Genomic DNA, 20,597 nt, shown 5'->3' on the forward strand with positions numbered 1-20,597 from the left:
GTGGAGGCAGTTTTTGCTAACAATGACGCCATTGTAATGATTTTGCCTTTTGCATACCGCTGCACTGGAGTTGAAATCATGCAGAAGGAAAAGAAATAGCTCATGGTCCAAAGCATACCACATCACATGGTAGATTATAGTATACCAAATGAATGCTGAATGTGTATAATGTAGATGTCCAGATTCAACCTAATGCTACATAGTTGATAGGTTAGATGTATGATTTAGTAAGTGCAGACATTTCCAAGCCAAATAAATTGAATATTCTTAAATGGAAAAGCCATTTGCTTGACTTGAACCCAATAGAGCATTCAAACAGCAAGTGAAGGATTTTCTGTCTGCAGGTTGTAGTTTATAGCCTCAGTCGTCTTCACTATACTGGGTCATATATTGCGAGTTATTTTTGTTTCTTCATGACGGCATCACAAGACCTTTTGGCGTCTTTTTTCTCAGTGAACGGGTTCAATCGCACACGTCGTAGAAGCCGGCATGATTAATGTCTCAATTTCTCTCATTTTTCACATTTTCCTTTTTATAGATTTCCTAATCAAAACTTGTTTAGCTCACATTTGACTCCTCATCCCCAGCTGTCACATCTCATTAACTGCCTCTAATTCGGGCTCTAACTCAAATCAGCCGTGCGTGTACAAAAGTTAAACGGAAGGTTACATCCTGTGTGATTATGAGCGAAAATGCGGTCCCGGGCCCGCGCGCGCAGTCGGCTGTCTTTCTCCATACCGGGTCTCATTTTTCCTGCTAAGGTTTCTCGGATTTGCGCGCTCTCTCTGGGGGCATCTCACTTGTCGACAGTGTATCCATAAGGAGAAGCAGTCGTCATTGAAACTGACTGCCAAGTGATCGCGTTTCCTCCAGGCTTTTCCTGGAAGCAGCCGAGGCAAAACATGCTACCTTTGCGGTCTCGGGACTCAAAAGCACAATAGCTTGTATCATTGTTTATTCTGCATTCCTCTGCAAGCTTGTTCGCCATAGAAAATGATCTCTAAAAACGTTTTGTTTTTTCTCTCAGGTCGTGGGTGTTGGGAGCGTTTGCCCTGCTTTGTCTTTTGGGCCTCACGTGGTCCTTTGGCCTGTTCTTCCTCAACGAATCCTCCATTGTGATGGCGTACCTTTTTACCATCTTTAACACCCTTCAAGGAATGTTCATCTTCATCTTCCACTGCCTCCTGCAGAAGAAGGTAAGGCTTTGATGCTAAATAAACACTCGCTAAGCCACACACCCAGTGGAAACGCACGAAGCTCTCTGTCAAATATTTGCGTTTTATATATATATATATATATATATATGTATGTATGTTTTTCCCTTGCTACTCTGCGGTTCGGTCATTGCAACGTCACGTTATCGCAGGTTTTTATTTGTGACCATAACCTAATCTATTTCCATTTTAACTTGCTATTTTGTGGCTTTTCATGCTATATTTCTTTATTCAAAGTCGGACCAGTGAAAAAATAATAATAATAATTTTACCAAGACCAGTAACAAGTTGTATTAGAACATTGTCCGCCCCCTAAATCCCCGTTCCCTCACCGTGGGTGCATTTGTAATTACACTGCAGGCGCACCGCTTCACTCAGACCGTTCGGAAACTCAGTGTTGTTCGAAGTTTGCCGTTCGGTTATTCACAATTGCCCAGTACTGAAAGCCAGTGCGTCAGGCAGTAGTAAACCGTTGAAGCGCGAGCTGCTGATTATAGGCTGCATTCAGAAATAACGAGGGGACTGTGAAACGTTCCGTTAAATGCCAAGTTACAGTTTCTCTTTTTAGTTGAAAATGTCTTACCTCAACCATATAATTTTTGTCGCATTGTAACGTTGAATCCTAGTGGGCTAATGCGCCTTCTTCTTCATCACCTTCCTTTTGGTCTTAAAGTACTGGAAGTACAAGGATTTACAGCACCAGTGTTTATTCTTCATTTTTCATTTTAAAAGTTAAATTTATTAAGTGTAACATATTTAGGAGGATATAAACTGTGTTGTGGGGATTTGTAATGGCTTAATAGAAACGTAACACCCCCCCCCCCCCCCCCCCCCCCCCAAAGTCAACTTCTACCTCACGTAAATGTACCTATTGCCGGGGACCACTGAACGTATCACCCGCAAAAAGTGAGGGAATACTGTATATATTTTTTGTTGTGTTTCTGAAATCTAAAACTAACAGAGCCGAATGTGTATAAAAGGAATGCAACCGACCACATAAGTCATTTGAATAAGTCTGGAAGCAACAACTACACTTTTGTCTGCAATTTTTCTTGTTTCATTTTCATAACTTACTCTCGATACATTTAGGCTGCGTTCACACTGCAGCTCAATTCCGATTTTTTCACAAGTATCGGATTTTTTTTCATGCAGTGTGAACGGTACAATTCCGAAAGAAAAAAAATTCTCACCCGACCTGGGCCTCTTTCGTATGTGCATATAAATCAGATATGTATGCGAGCCGTCTGCAGGACTGAATTTCTACTGTCGCATCATATGTCAACTTTATGCTTCATGTTTCAAGTGATTATTATAAATTACAATAAAAAGTTAACACTGTTACTCAAAACAGTTTTATATATATTCACAGACGTGTCAATAGTCTCCCTTCCAAGCACTCTCTCCCGCCCGCGCACAGCGCATATCAGGTTTTTGATGACGTATGAATCGGATGTGTGCGGATGAGGGTTCACAGTGCAGTCGCATCGCATACATATCCGATTTATATCCACATACGAAAGAGGCCCAGGTCGGGTGTAAACAAATCGGAATTGTACCGTTCACACTATGAAAAACTCTGATACTTTTGAAAAAATCTGAATTGAGCTGCAGTGTGAATGCAGCCATAGTTGTTTGACTCTGTCTCACCTTTATCTGCTCGAGTGGCGCTCTAGTAGTATTTATTTTTTTTTTCATGCTAGTTCCAAACCCAGTTGAATGGATTTAAGTATGCGGTTATTCTGCACAGCTTTTCTCCCAAATAGTGAAAGGTGGGGGGGTTTCTGCATTTCTCAAACAAACCCAGTTAAAGCTGGATTAAGTTAAATGGAATCAGTCGCAAAGCAACAAGCACAGCTTGGCTGGCTCCAACAGGTTGAAGTTTTATTTTTATTTTTTATTACTTCATTTCCCCAAAAAACTAACCTAGATCAAACTGTGATTGTTCGGCACTGTGATTTTCGTCCATCAAAAATCAACATGCGCACCTTTGTCTGCCCCAAGAGGTTAAAGGGGAAAAAAACTCCAAAAAAGGCTGGATAAAGCTTTGCCGCTGTCCACCTGGTCATTTGAATCAGTGAAAAATCAACCTTTGTCTCTTTCAAAAGCTTGAAGAGAATTTTTTTTGTTCTGTTTCCAAAACTCAAAACTATGCCAGATGGATTCAGCTCTGTGTGAATGTGTCCTTTTAGTCACTTTGTCATACAGGCCCACCTTTTTCTGCTTCAAGGTAACCTCGAGTATGTACTTGTATTATCTGTGAATTTATCGATGGATGTGGCCTTCAAAGACACCGCACATCCTGCACACCCTTCCATCTAAAATACTTTTTAAAATAACAAAATCAGATCATTCTGTATCCCCTACGTTTTCAATATTCCATCATTTTATACTTGCTCCTCCACATGTGGCATTTAAGGAGCCGTCAGCTGTCGGTGACATCCGATCATAAAAGATTCCGAACATGCACTTTTTTTGTGTTTTGTCTTGCTTCGTACCTGACCTGTCCTTTTTCCTGCGTAGGTCCGCAAAGAGTACAGCAAATGTTTCCGTCAGTCAAAGTGCCGCGGCACCCTGCCGCCCGAGGGCTCCCACGGCTCGGTAAAGACTGCCACCTCTCGTACCACGGCGCGCTACTCTTCTGCTACCCAGGTCGGTAATAGCAACCACACAAAAAAAACTGACAAAATAACATTGTTTTTTTCCCTCCCCATTGTGAATGCCCACTCTGACGTGTAACCATGCCAACATGGCCTCACAAGTAGAGTAGAGTTGAAATGCCGCAGCTTGACAAGTCTTTACCGCCGTGTTCATCCACGCTCCCCGCGGCGCTCGCCGGATTGATGGTTCCTCAGAGTGAGGCATGTCGACGCCGCGTGAATCAGTCATCTCAGCGGCGTCGGTGCTCTCAAAGGTCTGCATTCAGGCGCAGGCCTCCAAGCACAAAAGTACTAAAACTGTTCAATGAGACAAAGTGGTAAGGAGATTAAAGAGACAGTTGTGTGGGTGGGGAGAAGAGGAAGAGAGCTTCTTCTGATGCCTTTAACCGTCTTCAGGGGATGCTTGGTGTGAAAGGTCCCGGCACGGAATGGGGTGTCAAGGGGAGTATCTGAGGTGGGGCAGAAAAGGGGTTGTGAAGTTTAACACCTGACGCTCACATTTCCTGCAATATTGCAGCTTCAGAGCCATAGACCAGCAGCAAGTAGACGAGTGGGAAAACACGTGCTCAAGGGTCAAGTATGTTGTAGTTGTTTTAATGATAAGTCCATACTTATACAGACCCAACACAGAGTTCTGCTTTCAGATAATTGACTGTAGAACAACAGCAGTGCCGGGATCTGGCGTGAGATATCAAATACGTACTTGTCGGATAGCAATAATTGCAGGAGGGTCGCGAGCCAGTGGAACAAGAGTAATTTGAAGAAAAAGTATTTATTTACAAAAAAGGAAAACAAAGGTACATGGTAGAATGAAAAATGCAAAATTCAGAAGTTAATCCCCCCCAAAAATTCTTGACAATATGTCCTATGCAGCCACACTAGTCTAAATACGGTATTTTGGTTAATATTGCGTTATTGGAATATGAGTTAAGCAGCAAAATCCAGCCGTTTTTATCCATTTTAGGTGGCGGCCATTTTGCCACTTGTTGACTGAAGATGACATCAATGTTGCTCAGGTCTCAGGCAACAACCAATCATAGTTCAGCTTCAGAAAACAGGTGAGCTGTGATTGGTCGTTGCCTGAGCCCCGAGCAACATTGATGTCATCTTCAGTCGACAGCGAGTGGCAAAATGGCCGCCCCCTAAGATGGATAAAAACATCTTGATTTTGCTTCATAACTCATATTCCACAAATGTAATATTAATCAGAATGCCATGTTTAGGCTAGTGAAGTCACATATAACATATTATTGTCAAGAAATGTTTAAGATTGACTTTCCCTTTCACCAAAGTCTATTACATACTACAAACGGACACAGACTGAAAGAAACCAAGAAACAAAACACAAAGTACAACTGACAAGATAATGAGGCACATCGGCACGAGTGACAGGAGAAAGCTGATTGGTTGATACACAAAGAGCAAGGCTACGAGGACAAGACACTCATTAGCAAACAAAACTAAATCTAATCAAAGCAATTCTAATGTCAACAAAAACACAGGTCATGATAAAGATAAATATTGTTAAACATAACACAGCTGTTCTGCCTTTCCGGCATTCCCTACATGTTAGTCATCCATCCCTAAAGCCTTCCTCCAAATGTGGAAAGTTAGGAAGTCAGTATGTGGTTATTAAACACTGAAACATGGAGGTAAATATTACAAACTGGAGCCATTACGGAAGTGGAGTGGAAATGTGAAGTAAACACTTTTGACTGTGCAAGTCGTTAGAACGTACTGCAAAGTCGTTCTAACGTGTTGATAAAATCGTTCTAACGTACCCCAAAGTCGTTCGGGCATATTGATAGTCGTTCGATCGACTTTGCAGTACGTTCGAATGACAAGGGCAAGATGGACAAAATTGCTCATTTTGAGTTTCCCAAACTTTGAGCTAAGGCACATATTTTTCATTGGAGAAGTCTCACAGCACACAACCAAACAAAATTGGCACAAAAGTTTTTTTATACTGCAACAATGATGCTTTTAGTCTCAATTTGCTCACAATTTACTCGCTTGGTCTGAAATGTGGGCTTGTTTTATCGACCAGAAAGTTATTATTCTGTTGTGTGAATAGCGACAAGTGGAAACGCGTGTTAGTTGTGCCTTTTGCCGTTAGGTGTAAGAGCATTTAATTGTTCTGCCTGTCACTGTACATCGCTGGAATTGATAGTTACACAAAAGTAAATGAGTAATAATTTTTAGACCAATTAAGTGAAATTGGATCATATCCCACAACACACTTGAGGTTGCAAATCACTTATTTAAATCATTGCAAAGATTTCTTATGGGAGTTGTTTGCCTGCTAAAAGAGTGCCGCAGAGTGCTAAAATCTTTCAATTATCCATTTTTAGATCAGTCGCGTCACGCTTTGCGAAGCCAGGTTGAAGACGGTAAGCCACTTAAACGCTGGCGGCGACAGCCTGTTGATCCGTGTCTCTCTGCCTGTGCACGCAGAGCCGCATCAGGCGCATGTGGAACGACACGGTGCGGAAGCAGTCGGAGTCCTCTTTCATCTCGGGAGACATAAACAGCACCTCCACGCTCAACCAGGGTAAGCAAGCCGCCAGACGTTATTCGCTTTGAGACGGAGCTCGCTGTTTGTCGCTTCAATGGAGGCGGCGGTGGAAAAGATGCAGACTTTAATGCTGTTTTTTTCCCCCTCTTTCTCTTCGCATTGTGTTCAAAAATAGCACACAATAACATATTGCAAGTCCGAAGCTGTTTGCCTCTCGCTCATGCTGTTTTTTGGATCATCTTTAAAAAAAATATATATAAAAAAAAGTTGTGATATTTCAGGCCTTGACGGGTTGAAATGGCGGCACCGGTGACAGGAGCGGCCTCTCCTGACTCATCTGCAGCCTGCAGAGTTTGTCAGGAGGAAGGAGGGGAGGGATGAGTGAGTCAGGCGGAGGTCAGAGCATGTTTTGGGATGGATCCCGACACTGCCAAAGCTCCCCGCTGCGCCGCTGCAGATTTGGAACGTAATTAGAAATCTCAAGCTTTTTTTTTTTCTCCTTTCTAAAAAAGCATGCCAGTGCATAGAAAGAGAGAGCTTGTCGACCTAAATCTAAATGGGCGAAATGACTCGTTATGTTCTTTTGCACAAACAGCGTGCGGCGGGTGATAAGAGCGCCGTGTTTTGTCTTGCGTCTCGAATGGATGCTTTTGTATGCCGTAATTTGTTTCGCATAAATGCTGCGGATGATCGCGTTGTCAACATTTGTCGCACTAATATTGTTTGACTGCTTGTTTGGATGTGTCGCGCAGGGCAATGTCTTTATGCTTCCCGAGTGTGTGATTTTTTTATTTATTTTTTTACCAAATAAGTGGTGTCAGGGTGCGTCAACTTTGGTGTATTGAAGGGCATGTATTCAGAATTGTAGAAATGCTGTTTTAATACATAATTCAACATGCAGTAGCTAGATAAATGCTAAATGGGCTTTATATTGATTTATGCTAGTTTTTCAGTGTTCTAATGGGCCTGCCTTACGTAACTTAAGGTGCTGGAGTGATTTCACTTAATCATCCCACACCCGCTAATGTGGTGGGTATAGCCAGCTGGGGCTGCAACAGGTTAAGCTAATTAGCCTAATGCTAACTTAATTAATTCCTCAGTGTTTTGCATGTTATGTGTTTGTTCAGGAAGTACACGTGTCAACAAAAGTCACACCTCATGTCAATTATTTCACCAGAGACCAGGAGATGTGAGCTCTACACCAACAATAAGAGTTTCATTTATGCTTTGAAGAGGGGCTTTTCCACCGCGTACAGTCAACATAGCTACACGCTAACGGGGCTTCATATAGACTCTTCCAACGCGAGTGAATGAGAAATCAGATAGTGAGACGTAAAAAATATGTGAAACAGTTTCTAAATCTGCGACAAATTCAGTGGTATGGTTAGAGTTATAGAGATAGGAAATCATTCTTTCGGCTACCGGAAGTCATTTTAAACGAAGAGGGAAAGTTTACTAAAAAATTTAAAAACTGTGGGTCATGTTATTTTCAGTAATCAGACACAAAACATGTACCCAATGTTGGAATATTCAACACTTATTTATAATTTAAAAAAAATATCACATTGATTTAATATCATAGAACATTTTTTTCGTAGGTCTTGCAAACCTTTTCTCATGATAATCATAGTTTACTTGCCAACTTTGTGTTGTGAAAAAGTTTGTTTGCAGTTAGCAAACTTAGACTTAAACAAAGCACGATGCTGCTAGCACCATGCTATGGTGTATTTTCGGTGATGAGCAAGTGTTGTGTTGGGGCAAACAATTTGCAGCCATCCTACCCCATACAGTATAGAGAAAATGGGAGATTGATGTCAATATTTACTCAAGTGCCAATACTTGCCAGATATTCTTGCAGCTTTTTTTTGGGGGGTCTTTTCGTCAGCTTTGAAGGTGCATTCAATTCTTGGTAATGTCACAGTTTTGCCTTATTTTCGCAACTTGATGACGACTGACTGTCTTCACTTGCTGACTGATACCTTTGAACAATGACATCCCTCTTATACTGTGTGAGTTCTCTTGCGGACCTTGGCTTTTACTTGTAAGCTAAGACTACAAAAATGGCAGGAAAAACCTACTAGAACATCTGAGCTTTAATCAGGGTTAATCAGAGGCACTTTAAATGTTGGCAGGTGTGTTGTGAGTCCCATTTGTGAAAACAGTCACATCCCCCGTTATAAGAGTAATAAGTCTGACATTTGAATGGGGCGTGTGGACGTTTTATTTAGATTTGGCTGCTTTGAGATCCTGGAGGTACAACATTATCGGGGTGTTGAAAGGTGAACGTGTGAAACTTTGGAAACAAGGCCGTTCTATGTCAAATCAATCAACGCGCTTTGTGTCTTAACAGTTTGTTTTGGATATTTTGGGGGGTTGAGGGTGTTGTGATGATGGCGATAGAGGTGCGCCAATTCCGTCAGGGTGCCTTTTTTCACTTTTCCCTGACTGCCCGTACTGACATTGCTTTCTCTTTTTCTTCTTCTGTTATTTCAGGCATGACGGGCAACTACCTCCTCACTAACCCCCTCCTCCGCACCCACGACACTAACCCTTATAACAACCTGCTGGCTGAGACGGTGGTGTGCAACACGCCCTCTCCGCCGACCTTTCACTCTCCAGGTGTGCACGTCCTGCCTCCGCCGTCTGCCTGCGCTTTTGATTTGTCTGCAAGCTTAACATGTTGAGAGATGTTTGGGAGGAAGGCGAAAAGACCGACTTATTGGAACGGAAGCCAGCAGACTGTTCGGTTTCATCTAAAATAAATAAGTGAATATGTATAACAATTGCAACAAAGTCAATTAATTATATAGTGTAATATGGCTGTTTATTAAATTATTATATTCACATGCCAGTATTGGAACCACAATGGGGGGAAAAAAGGAAACACAAAAATAACAAAACAAGAACTCTAATATAAAAAGTCGGATTCTAGCCTATAAGTTTTCAAGGAAAAAGTTGCAAAAATAATATCAAAAAAATTTTTTGGGGGGGGGGGGGGGGCTAATTATAAGGAGAAAAATATTGAGGGGAAAAAATTGACGTTAAAATGCCAAAAAGTTATATTGTTAAATATTTGTAAATTCATCAGATTGTGTTTTATGTGTCACAAATTCATTTATTCTAATTTATTATATTTTTCATTCAATTGCGTCTTTATTTTGTAATTTTATGGTTTTATTTTTGGATTTTGGATTTCCGTTGGTTCCTAATCCACATTCAATCTTGCCTGCGGGACTGAAAAGAAAACCCGTTTTCATCTTTCTGACTTATATCAGTCTTTCAGCTTTGACATACAGAGAATCAAGTAACAATGGAAATGTAAGAGATAAAAGCACAGTCGAGCCTTTGTGCTGGACTTAAGCCAACAAAGCCTTTACCTGCGGGAATAAGACACTAAACAGCTAAGCTCGCCGCTCGTTAGTGGAGCAAAAGAGGAGAGCAAAACGCTGCGAAATCTCATTTTCTACTATTGGCATTCAGGATCCATTGCAATGTCTTTAGCACTCATGCTGAGACAGCCGGCTAACCGAGCGAAGTGACACATTTGCCGTTGAACATGAGCTAAAGGTAGCTTGCTATGGGAGGAAGCTTCATAGCATTACAGGGCGGGTGGAAAAAAAAAAGTCCCAAGTTGCATCCAAAATGTAGTATAATGCTAATTACAGGTGGTCCTCAGTTTAATTATGTTTTAAGGTTACTCATTCTTTCATCATTTACCATTTCCGTGACTTTAATTTGCTTCTTTCATATTAGAGTTTTTCTTATAAATGTTTACAATAATCATGACTTTTCTGCAGTATAGCATACAAATCTGTATATTTAACGGCCTCAAAATCCTGCCAATGACCTTACAGGAAGTAGAAACTTCAACAGAAACCCTCGTTACAGCAATTGGAATAACGCATTCAGACTGAGTTCATGGAATCATGGTTTAAATGTCTTACAAGCTATTTGATTTTTATGGCGCTTAAGCTTTGGCGATTAAGGTTGCAGGTGAGCCGGACGGAATCTGTCCCAGCTCATTTTAGGCGAAAAGTCAAGTAAACCTGAAAATTTTCGAGTCTAACTGTGGGAGAAAGAAAGCCGCAGCACCTGGAGAAAACTCACACAAGAACATGTAAACATAATTGAATAATTCATTATTGCCAACACTCATTATTCTAATACGAAGAGAGAACGTATGGTCATGTGAAAAAGTGTGAGGTCTCACTGATTTTCGGTCAGCGGCGAGAAACACTTTGTACCAGTTATCTTTTATTTAGTCGATGTTTACTTGTGTCTGCAGTGACCTAATTCCACGCCGGCGCAGCCAAAGGGGGGGAAAAAAAGCCAATCAAAGGGAAGAAAAGACGTGCGTGATGCAGCGCGGGTACACGGTGGTAGCCCTCAGATATTCTCCCCATTTGATGATAAAAGAGAATGAAGAAAAGCAACAGCAGCATGATGATAGGCCAACAGTGGAACGAATACAAAGAGTTAAACTTAACACAACCTTAACTTTCATCCACTGTTAGGTCAGTCGCTTGCTATGCAATGAAGTCAAAAAGCAAAAAAAAATTAAATAAAATTTAAAAGGCAGAATCGGAAATCAAACACCTTGTTCAAAACATCATACAAAATATATCACATATCCAGTCAGTGAATCCTAATATTAAATATTAGCATTTTGACATGCTCGTATAGCAGCAGTGTCGTCGCTCAAACTGCAGTTGAGCAGCTTCTTCATAGACGTTGAGGGATTCTTTTTTTTTACATTGTTTAAATTGATTTTCTTTTTTCTTTTGAATGTTTAAAATTTTGGGAGAATTTTCAGAATTGTATTTTCGTATTTATTTTTCAGAATTCTAGTGTTACAATTTGTTTTAGGATTTGTCTGAATAATGTTTTTCTTTTCAATGTTTTTTTTATTTATTTAGGGAAATTTTATTTTTTGCTTTGCATATTGAAACGTTTGTACTAAATAAGATCAAATCAGGCCAAGAAACAGTCAAAATGCTACAATACCGACCTGGCTGATGTCCCAACACTGCCTCGTAATATTTTCTTCAAAATGCACATTTTGCAACTTTTTGAGAGAAAGTTAGCATTCATTATTGTTTGGGGGGAAAAAAAATAATAATCTAGCTTTAAAAAAAAAAAAAAATGTATTTTGACTTTTTTTTTTTTTTTAAGGTTAGAACAGGGGTGTCAAAATTATTTGTCGCTTCCCTCATTGAGCTGTTATGACGTGGAAACCAAATCATTGTTTAATTGTCCTAAATTGTTAATTACGTTCTGTTCAAGTTAATTTAAAAAGGGTGACAAAAAAAATCTGTTATTTATTACACATGACAATTCAAATGTTTTGGTACAGATATTAGCAAAAGTCATGGAAGTTGACACACATAATTAGCTTTCGAGGGCCACATAAAATGACGTGGTGGCCCGATTCTGGCCCCAGAGCCTTGAGTTTGACAACTGTAGATTAGGGTTGTTGTTTTTTTGTTGTTGTTTTTTTTTTTTTTTTTTTTGTGTATGGTAAAAGATGTGTATTATTTTTGAAAGGTTAAAGTGAGGATCTGAAAAACACAAATACTACATTGCTACAATGATGTCCCGCCTATCTTGTTCCTTTTCGGGCTAATTTTGGCAATTTCTAGGAGGCCCACTCTTGGTGTGCCATATGAAGTTTGTTCCGGCGCAAATTTTCAACAACTCTAGCATATTAGAAGCCTGCTGGAACAGATTACCGTTCAGCGTTACAAATTGTTGCCCAAAACAGCTTTCTTAGGAATGTTAGTTCCGGCGTAAATCATGGCGCACGACTTGTGAGTGACAAGTTTATTCTCTTTCCTAAACTGAAAAGCAACTATAAAAAATGAAGCTAATGACCAGCAGAACCCATGAAGAAGTATTAGCAACTGATGATATGTTTATTTTGAGCTAATATTTTTTTATCAATTAAGCCATTTGAATCCTTTTGAACCATTGGTTAAACACAGTCACAAATTGCGGTACATCTGATCTCGAAACACTCTGTTAGCTTATATGTAGTGTTAGCAAAAAAAAATAATTAGGGAAATGAAATAAGATTTTTTTTTCTCATCTTGCCTAACAAGACCGCAGATATCTTCTTTAAAATACATGAAACCTTTCAACTATTCTTCAGAAACTTGACAGAAATATTAGCTTAGTTAGCTTCGCACGATTACTGCTAACATTGGCCGCCATTTTGTTTGCTGAAGGAAGCGATAGAATGGTACACTGCAAAAAGGACAGCAGAAAATTTAAGAAAAAAAATAGTAAAATAAGAAAATTATTACTTAAAATTAGCAAAATCTGTTGGCAGATAGTTTTGCTTATTTTTTGCTTAATTTTACTTCAATTTACCTGTAAGATTTGGAGAGAAAAAAGGAAAATAATACTCGGCCCATATCAACCACAGCAGTCTTGAAAATAGTATTTTTAAACTAAAAACAAGTCATGTTGACTTTTTTCAAACTGTAATAAATAGAACTATTTTCTTAAAATACATAAGTGTTTATGTTTAGTTTTTTTACGCTTGGATAACTTAGCCTGAGTGTCAAGCAGGGAGGTACCAGGTCCCAATTTTTATAATCTTTGATATGGCCCAGCCAAGGATCGAACCCACAACCTCTAAGTCCGGGGGTAGGCACCCTGCCACTAGACCACACAGCTGGTACTGGAACAAGAAAAAAATGAGCTTAGTGAATATAACGAAACTAACTGATTTGTCATACTTGTATTTTTCCATTTATCTTATTACTAGATTATGCAAAATCTTCAAATAAAATAAAAAATCAACCAGTTCAGTTGTTGTCTAGTTGTCATCTTAAAATGCGTAAAATGCTTGTTTTAAGCCTAACAGTACTTGCACGATGATCTTGTCTGACAATTCCATTTTGAGTAGATATAACTTGTCAAAGCACATTTAGGTTAAATTTAAGAAATTATATCTTACTTAAGATTTCAGTTTTTGCAAGTGTTAGAATTTGGAATGTAAAGTAGTCTATCACTAACGTCAGAAATGCAAGCATGTCTTCTTTTTGCTGGGCCCCTAATGTATTTAATTAAATGATGTACGTTTAAAAGGCAGAAGTTGCTATAGATCAAACATGTCTTGTGTTATCTGCGGCTCCGTCCTGCCTCTCGAGGAGCGTCAGCCACATTTACGGCCGCATTTATGAGTCGATCAAGAAGCAATCTAACATATGGAGCGCCGTTTTCCTGGAAGCCCAATGACGGATTCCCAAGTAGGAAAGTCGCGGCGGGAGACGCGAGATTCTTTTCACATTTGGCCTGCTATAATCGTTACATTTGGCGCCTTGGGGAGTCAAAAGCAAAAAAAAAAGCCACATCGTCATGTCTTATGAGTGTATTAATACAAAGTAAATGCACGGCAGATGTTCCTCCTCGCGCCGTACGAGCATTGCAAACATCTTGGATGAATTTTTCCTCTGGATGGATTCCCAGAGTGCAGCTGTCACGGCGTCCACTCGGATTCACTTCCCATCTTTCCCAGCCTCTCCTCCCTCCGTCGGCAAATCTCCCAGTAGGCAATAACTGTCTGTGCATAAACACATGCAAATTTAAGAGATGTCCAATAATCACCTGACCTCTCTGCTTACCGTCTATCCAAGAAATCGCTTTCATGTTGGCTAGCCGACATCTTTTTTTTAATTTGATTCTTTTAATTATTTTTTTTCCCCCGTCGAGCTATGCGCCACTAAAATGTCAGCTCGCCACAAGAAGCCTCGGCGCGTCGCCGCCTCATGAAATCCCCTCGTGAAATCAAAGTACATCAAACGAGAGCGAGCGCATGAAGGTTAGCGCGAGTGCTCGGGAAAACAACAGCAGCAACAAACAAAACACTCAAGCTGCCGTCTCAAGGTCGGAAAAAGTGCTGGAAGCTTTTTTCCCTTTGTGTGTCACTTACACGGCTCACTGAACAGTCGTTAACAACACGCCATCGCCAAATCAAACTTCCATCTTAACACTTGCTTTGTAACATTGGTTGCATTCAGTTATTTATTGTTGGAATTGCGAAACATTTATGTTCTATTTAGATGTGTCCAAATGAATGCGCGATTGATGGCCACGCCCTTATATGAAAATACCAGTGGCAGCGCAGCAGACACATCCGCGGCAACATTTTGTACACTCGAAAAACATTTGGGTCAAAAGTAACCCAATGATGGATCAATAATGGGCCGACCCACTTCATGGGTCAATTTGACCCAACTTTCTGGGTTGTTTTATGCAAAATAAAAAAACGTTTTTTGACCCAAGTAAAGGATCGGAATATTTGAGTTGTTTTACACTGAAAGACCCATTTCTTGACTCAAAGTTGGGTCAAATAGACCCAAGTAGAGGATTGGTCCATTTTTTTTACCCATAGTTGGGTTAGTTTTAACCCAACCGTTTTTAGAGTGTATTAATAAATAACGCATACATTTGTGGAGACTGGGGTCAAGTTGTATTTTACAATTGTAAAAATGTGCAGAATTTCACAAGTTACTTCATGTTAAAGATTAGATAGCTCTTTATATGGAAAGAAAAATCACCACGGTCTTACAAATGCAATGATGCCATCTAGTGGCAGAAAATGACCTCAAAACAAATCAATATCACACTTGTTTTTTATAGTTCAGTACATCTTTTTAATTTAACTCAATTTGATAAATTATTATGAAATTACTGTAACAGTGACTAAAAGACGCAGCCATATTTCTAATAGTTTAACATTTTTGTTACCAAGAGAGACGTTTAGAACAGATATAAAAATGTGTGATTAATCATGTGTTAACTAAGTCATGCGATTAATTACGATTTCAAATTTGTATTAATCACCCCTATTATTTTTTGTCATTTTATTTTACTGTATAATAATTATTTGTTAATGATAGCAAAACTATATCATAATATTGTTTAATAATAATAACTTGAGAAAAGTTGTAATGTGTACAAAAAATTTGTCTATAATGTAAATACATTTTTTAATTAGAGCTACCATCCTTTATCGCTTTTAAAATAAACTTTTAAAAAGTTATTTTCTATTTAATCAAGCTAACCACCACAGGCGGGTCCTAAAAGCACAAAATGTTGTCCATTTATACTAACACTGATGTTTTTATAGCTCCAATTAGGTAAATAATGTTTTTAGGTGTGGTGTTAATGATATTCCACCCAAAACAATTATTTCTCTTAATTTGAAAACACACCAAAATAAAGTGTCAAATATTAGAATACGATTCATCATGTGACAACAACAACAGTTATTGTTTTTTTATGTCAAAATGATTGGCCAGCACTTTTTGCTGTATAAATATGCAGCTGCAAAAGCGTTCAAAATGGATGTCGAAAGTGCGTAAATTTGACTTTGGAAAAGGCGAGTGAATTCCGCGTGTGTGCGCATGTGCGTCTTATACAAAGAAAGTAAAAAAAAAAGAAGAAGAAAAAAAAGTCATGTGTCAGTCAAAAGTAAGGGTTGTGAGGTTGGAATAATTGACGTGTGCTTGCCGCTGAGCCTTTTCCTGCACCTGCTGAGTCCAGGATTCAGTCGTCCTTGCTTTTGTCCTCCTCCAAAAGTGTTTAACTCACACACACACACACACACACACACACACACACACACACACACACACACACACACACACACACACACACACACACACACACACATCATATATGTGCATTCTATTATCTTGTATTGGAAGGACACGAGCCGACTGAATCCAGCGCACTTTCCACTTTTCTTGCTTTTTTGTGTGTGTGTGTGATTTGAGTGATTTTGTGGTTTCTGCTGCAATTTTGAAAACGGCCATCTTTGTTTTCCCACTTTTTTTGCACATCAGCTGTGCTCAGGCCAGATAGCCTGAGCAGACACACTTGATGTGAGTGGTGGCGAAGTGAGTCATTGCACCGTGCCTGTGCGTGCGTGCGTGTCGTACCATGTGTGTGTTTTTTGTGGCGGGGGGCGCACAAAGGTGGCGGGCCATCCGTGTTTCACACCGATCTTTTTTGGGGTATTTTTGAATGGGGGGGATGTTTTATGTTCACCACGCTTGTGCTTTTCCTTTTCTTTCTTCAGTCCGTCTGGCTGCTTTGTGTGCTGCACCGTTGTTGTTCACATACGGCCGCTCATGCTTTACTGTATGATCCGTTTTGTTTGTTCATTGCCATCTTCATTGCCATCTTTCCTCATGGCGCAGATATTGTTCGGGATCAACTCTTAGGCCGTGTCCACAAATACATGGGTATTTTTTTATGGAATAAAAAAATTATAATTAGGATACATTTTATTTTTTTAATGATTTTTATTTGTATTATATTACATCATTTGTATGGATTAAGTTGTATGATATTCACATTTGTCTTTTTTAACTTTACTGTTACTTACACACTTTTGTATGTATATTTTAATCGTATACAGTATAAACATGTATATTATTCTTTGCCGAATATGTCGATTTTTGTACCAAGTAATAACTTGCTATTTAACCTGTTGAGTATAAAATACACTATTTGTCCAGGATATATTTTTAAATATACTATTTTTATAGTATTTTATATTTTCAGTATATTACTATTAACATCTGCATGTTAATCATTTCGGCTGTGATACATTACTATATTATTTCATTTAGATTTTATTTATTTTATTATTTTATTTAAGGATGTTCGATACCATTTTTTTTTTCAGAACAATACCAGTACGAGTACTCAACTCTTCAGTAATTGATAACGATACCAAGTACTGATACCACGTGTACTTTTGTTTCATAAAATCACCTCCCCACTCACAATTAAAAAAAACAAAATTTTAAAGAAACCCCTATTTATCCCAATATAGTATTTTCCTTGAAATTGTATTAAATTAATGGCAATTTTCTATTCTTCTCATTTCTAGTTACTCATTGTAAAATAACCACAGAGGTTCGCGAGTACCGGTACTTTGAAATCAGGTTATCGGCCCGATACCAGTACTTTCCCATCCCTTATTTATTATATTTTAGCACATTTTTACTATTCTACTTACATTTTCGTTTATCCTTATCATAAAATTGATTAAAAAACGGTACGATACTACGCAAAAGCCGTCGGCCAACCCGACATTTGCTATTTTCACAGCACTCATATTTTATTTTTTAATTTATGCCTTTAATTTTATGTATTAGATTTTTGTGTATTATTACCTGATTAATTTGTTTCACTTTTATCATATGTATTTATTTATGCTTTAAAAAAAACAATATTTTTTCCATATACTTTGACGGTAGCTTTGTCACCAGCCGGTTTGTAGTTAGAGCTTCCCACAGAGGGTCTTTGTGAAATGTTTGATCGTCTAATCGTTTTATTACATAATATACAACAAAGAGATGGATTACTAGTTTTGACATCAGAAGTCAAGGACAATAGTTTGATCAATTATTGTTTAAGTTACTTTAAAAAAGTCACAAAGAAATTAAATGTAAAATCTCAACATTTTAAGACATTTTGCAATTTTGGTACAGATTTTTGATTGTTTTCGCCACATCTGGCCCCCGGGCCCTGAGTTTCACACCCTGTGGCATAGGTCCAGGAAGACTTCCATGTGATGATCACTCAAGTAGGATTTAAATTTTTTAAGTTTTTGGTTATTTTCTGGGATTTCTTTGTGATTTTCTGTGGTGCGTTGTTTATAGATGAACGTGCCTTCTCCTTTTTTCTTTTTTTTTATGTATGTATAAACTTTATTTTCAAAAATACCCCTATTTTTGTGGACGTAGCATTCGATTGGCTCGAGCCATAGACCGTGTAGAATGACGAGAAGAAGCATCCTGAGCAGTATCAAAGTCCATGAGGACGTCGTATTTATTAACTAGGGTTCGGTCATAAGGCAGAAAATGTCATCTCACGTGCTGCGTCTGTCATTTGTTGCAGGACAGCAGTCTCTGAGCAACAGCAGGGACATCAGCGCCATGGACACCCTCCCCCTCAACGGCAACTTCAACAACAGCTACTCCCTGCGAGACGACGACTATGAAGCCGTCGGCGTGCGCGCCCCCCCGCCCGACATGGCGGGCCTCAACCTGGACGACGTCGCCTTTGAGAAGATGATCATATCCGAGATCGTGCACAACAACCTGCGGCCCCGCGCCGCCCCCAGAGGCCGCGGCGACGCCCAGCGGGAGAGGGACCCGCCGGTGGCCCCGAGGACAACGGCAGCGGCAGACCGGGGCGGAAGCGGCAGCGAGGACGACGCCATCGAGGCGGATCACGTCGAGGCGTCGTCCCCGCAGGGAGGAAACGGGCGAGAAGGACACGCGCCCCTGGAGTTGCTCCTGCACCCCCACCACAAGGAGGCGCTGGAGGCCCCGCTCCTGCCCCAGAGGACTCACTCCCTGCTCTACAACGCTCAAAAGGCTCCCAGGCAGCTGGAGGAGGGGACGGTGACGCCGGGGGAGGACGCGAGCAACAACAACAGAGACTCGCTCTACACCAGCATGCCCAACCTGAGGGACTCGCCCCCAGCTTCACCGTACCCCCCCGAGGAGGAGGAAGAGGACGAGCTCTCCCCTTCAACCCGCAGCGACAGCGAGGACGCGTGCCATAAAAGCATGCCCGAGCTCGGGGATGCGCCCCCGCTGTCCTACTACCACATAAACCGAGTGCCCAGCGACGGCGGCGTCCCCCCCCAAGAGGGGGACGCCCCCGCCGACGGACAGATGCAGATCATCACCAGCCTCTGAGCTCGAACCCGAGCGGGCGGATGTTGTCGGTTGATGTCAAATGAGCCGCTGAGCCCGGCTCTGCACTCCACAAGCGCCCCAGAAAGTTGCGGCGTTGTTGGGTGGATAAAGGAATGAATCAGTGACATTTTTTTTTGCTTTGCACACGGAACTCGTTGACACTCATAAACATGTTTTTCTGAGGCCTGAATGTGGACTGGGGACACCCTGCTGTCAGACTGTGTAAGGCCCAGGACACGCATCAGGTTTGGTCAAATCTTAAAAGATTGTTTGTTACAGATCATGCACATAAAGAAAACAATTTAAGAGTTTTGTTCATATTGTTTGTGATGTGTGCCGATAATCATCGACACCGAACACCACACACATAAAGCTTCTGTTCTTATCCGGAATCCAGTCCAGTCCTCCAAGACGGAAATCTCGCACGATCAACTGTGATCGAACAAAAACAATGGAGAGACACAACCGGATATGTTGCATTGATGTTTCCTGAGTTGAGAGTGTTGTCCAATGGTGATGTTGTCAATAAAGATTTGCGTTGGAAACTTCTCGCCGTCTGGCCAACCCATTTATACAAAATCTGATAGGACTTTTTTTTTTCAACCCCCCCCAAAAATCTGCACAATATGTTCTATGCAGCCAAACTAGTCTAAATACAGTATTCTGGTTAGTCGATTATGAGTTAAGCATCAAAATCCAGCAGTTTTTATCAATATAAGGCGGCGGCCATTTTGCCACTTGCTGTCGATAATGACATCACAGTTTCTCAGGTCTCAGGTAACAACCAATCATAGCTCAGCTTCAGAGAAAAGGTGAGCTGTGATTGGTCGTCGCCTGAGCAACTGCGATGTCATCCACAGTCGACAGTAAGTGACAATGAAACGGATAAAAATCGTCTGGATTTTGCTGCATACCTCATATTCCACAAATGTAATATTAATCACAATGTCATGTTTAGACTCGTGAGGTCACATATAAGATATTATTGTCAAGGAATGTTCAAGGTTGACTTGCCCTTTAAATTTATAGACGCGTCATTGTTTCTCAGTGACTACATTTACATGAAGTCAATATTCGGGTTAAGGGCAAAATTCCGATTTCTGAAACATTCGGGAAAACTCCCGTGTACATATTGCAATCTAAACCGCAACGCACGGACAGCGTCATTATGCAACTAGACGTCATTTTTTATTTTAACTTTAACAGGTCAATAAAAGACATTCTATTCACGTCACTCGCTCCAAAAGTGGTTCTGTCCTTCGTTGCCATGTTACGCCATTTTTGTTTTATACTTATATAAAGCACACACGCATGTGTGCATACACTCCGTGGCATTTTCACCATAGAAACAGAAAATAATGTGAAAATGCCGCAGAGAAATCAATGTATTCAAGTTAGGGTTGTTTAGCGATTGGCAACGTAAGATGGCCGCCGTGCATACTAACCAAATTCAGGCACTTCGATAAGCTTTTAACTCATT

General features: G+C 40.2%; 1 protein-coding gene across 7 annotated transcripts in view; it reads left to right on the forward strand.

Moving 5' to 3' along the window:
* adgrl2b.1 (adhesion G protein-coupled receptor L2b, tandem duplicate 1) overlaps nucleotides 1-19,665 on the forward strand; it is a 157,526-nt gene extending 137,861 nt beyond the window's left edge. For 2 of the 7 annotated variants that reach the window (XM_086084063.1, XM_086084070.1), the window contains 5 exons: nucleotides 1,028-1,196; nucleotides 3,735-3,863; nucleotides 6,326-6,422; nucleotides 8,880-9,005; nucleotides 18,309-19,665. In XM_086084063.1, coding sequence (XP_085940189.1) covers nucleotides 1,028-1,196; nucleotides 3,735-3,863; nucleotides 6,326-6,422; nucleotides 8,880-9,005; nucleotides 18,309-19,117 — 1,330 coding nt within the window. In that variant the 3' untranslated portion in view covers nucleotides 19,118-19,665. Of the gene's footprint in view, nucleotides 1-1,027; nucleotides 1,197-3,734; nucleotides 3,864-6,325; nucleotides 6,423-8,879; nucleotides 9,006-16,240; nucleotides 16,295-18,308 lie in introns of all 7 variants that reach the window. The other 5 variants (XM_086084104.1, XM_086084095.1, XM_086084113.1 and 2 more) reach the window with 5 other exon arrangements.
* Nucleotides 19,666-20,597: the final 932 nt, after the last annotated feature.

Source organism: Leptonotus elevatus, chromosome 1 (assembly GCF_054856555.1).
Source record: "Leptonotus elevatus isolate MCC_2025b chromosome 1, RoL_Lele_1.0, whole genome shotgun sequence".
Lineage (NCBI taxonomy): Eukaryota > Metazoa > Chordata > Actinopteri > Syngnathiformes > Syngnathidae > Leptonotus > Leptonotus elevatus.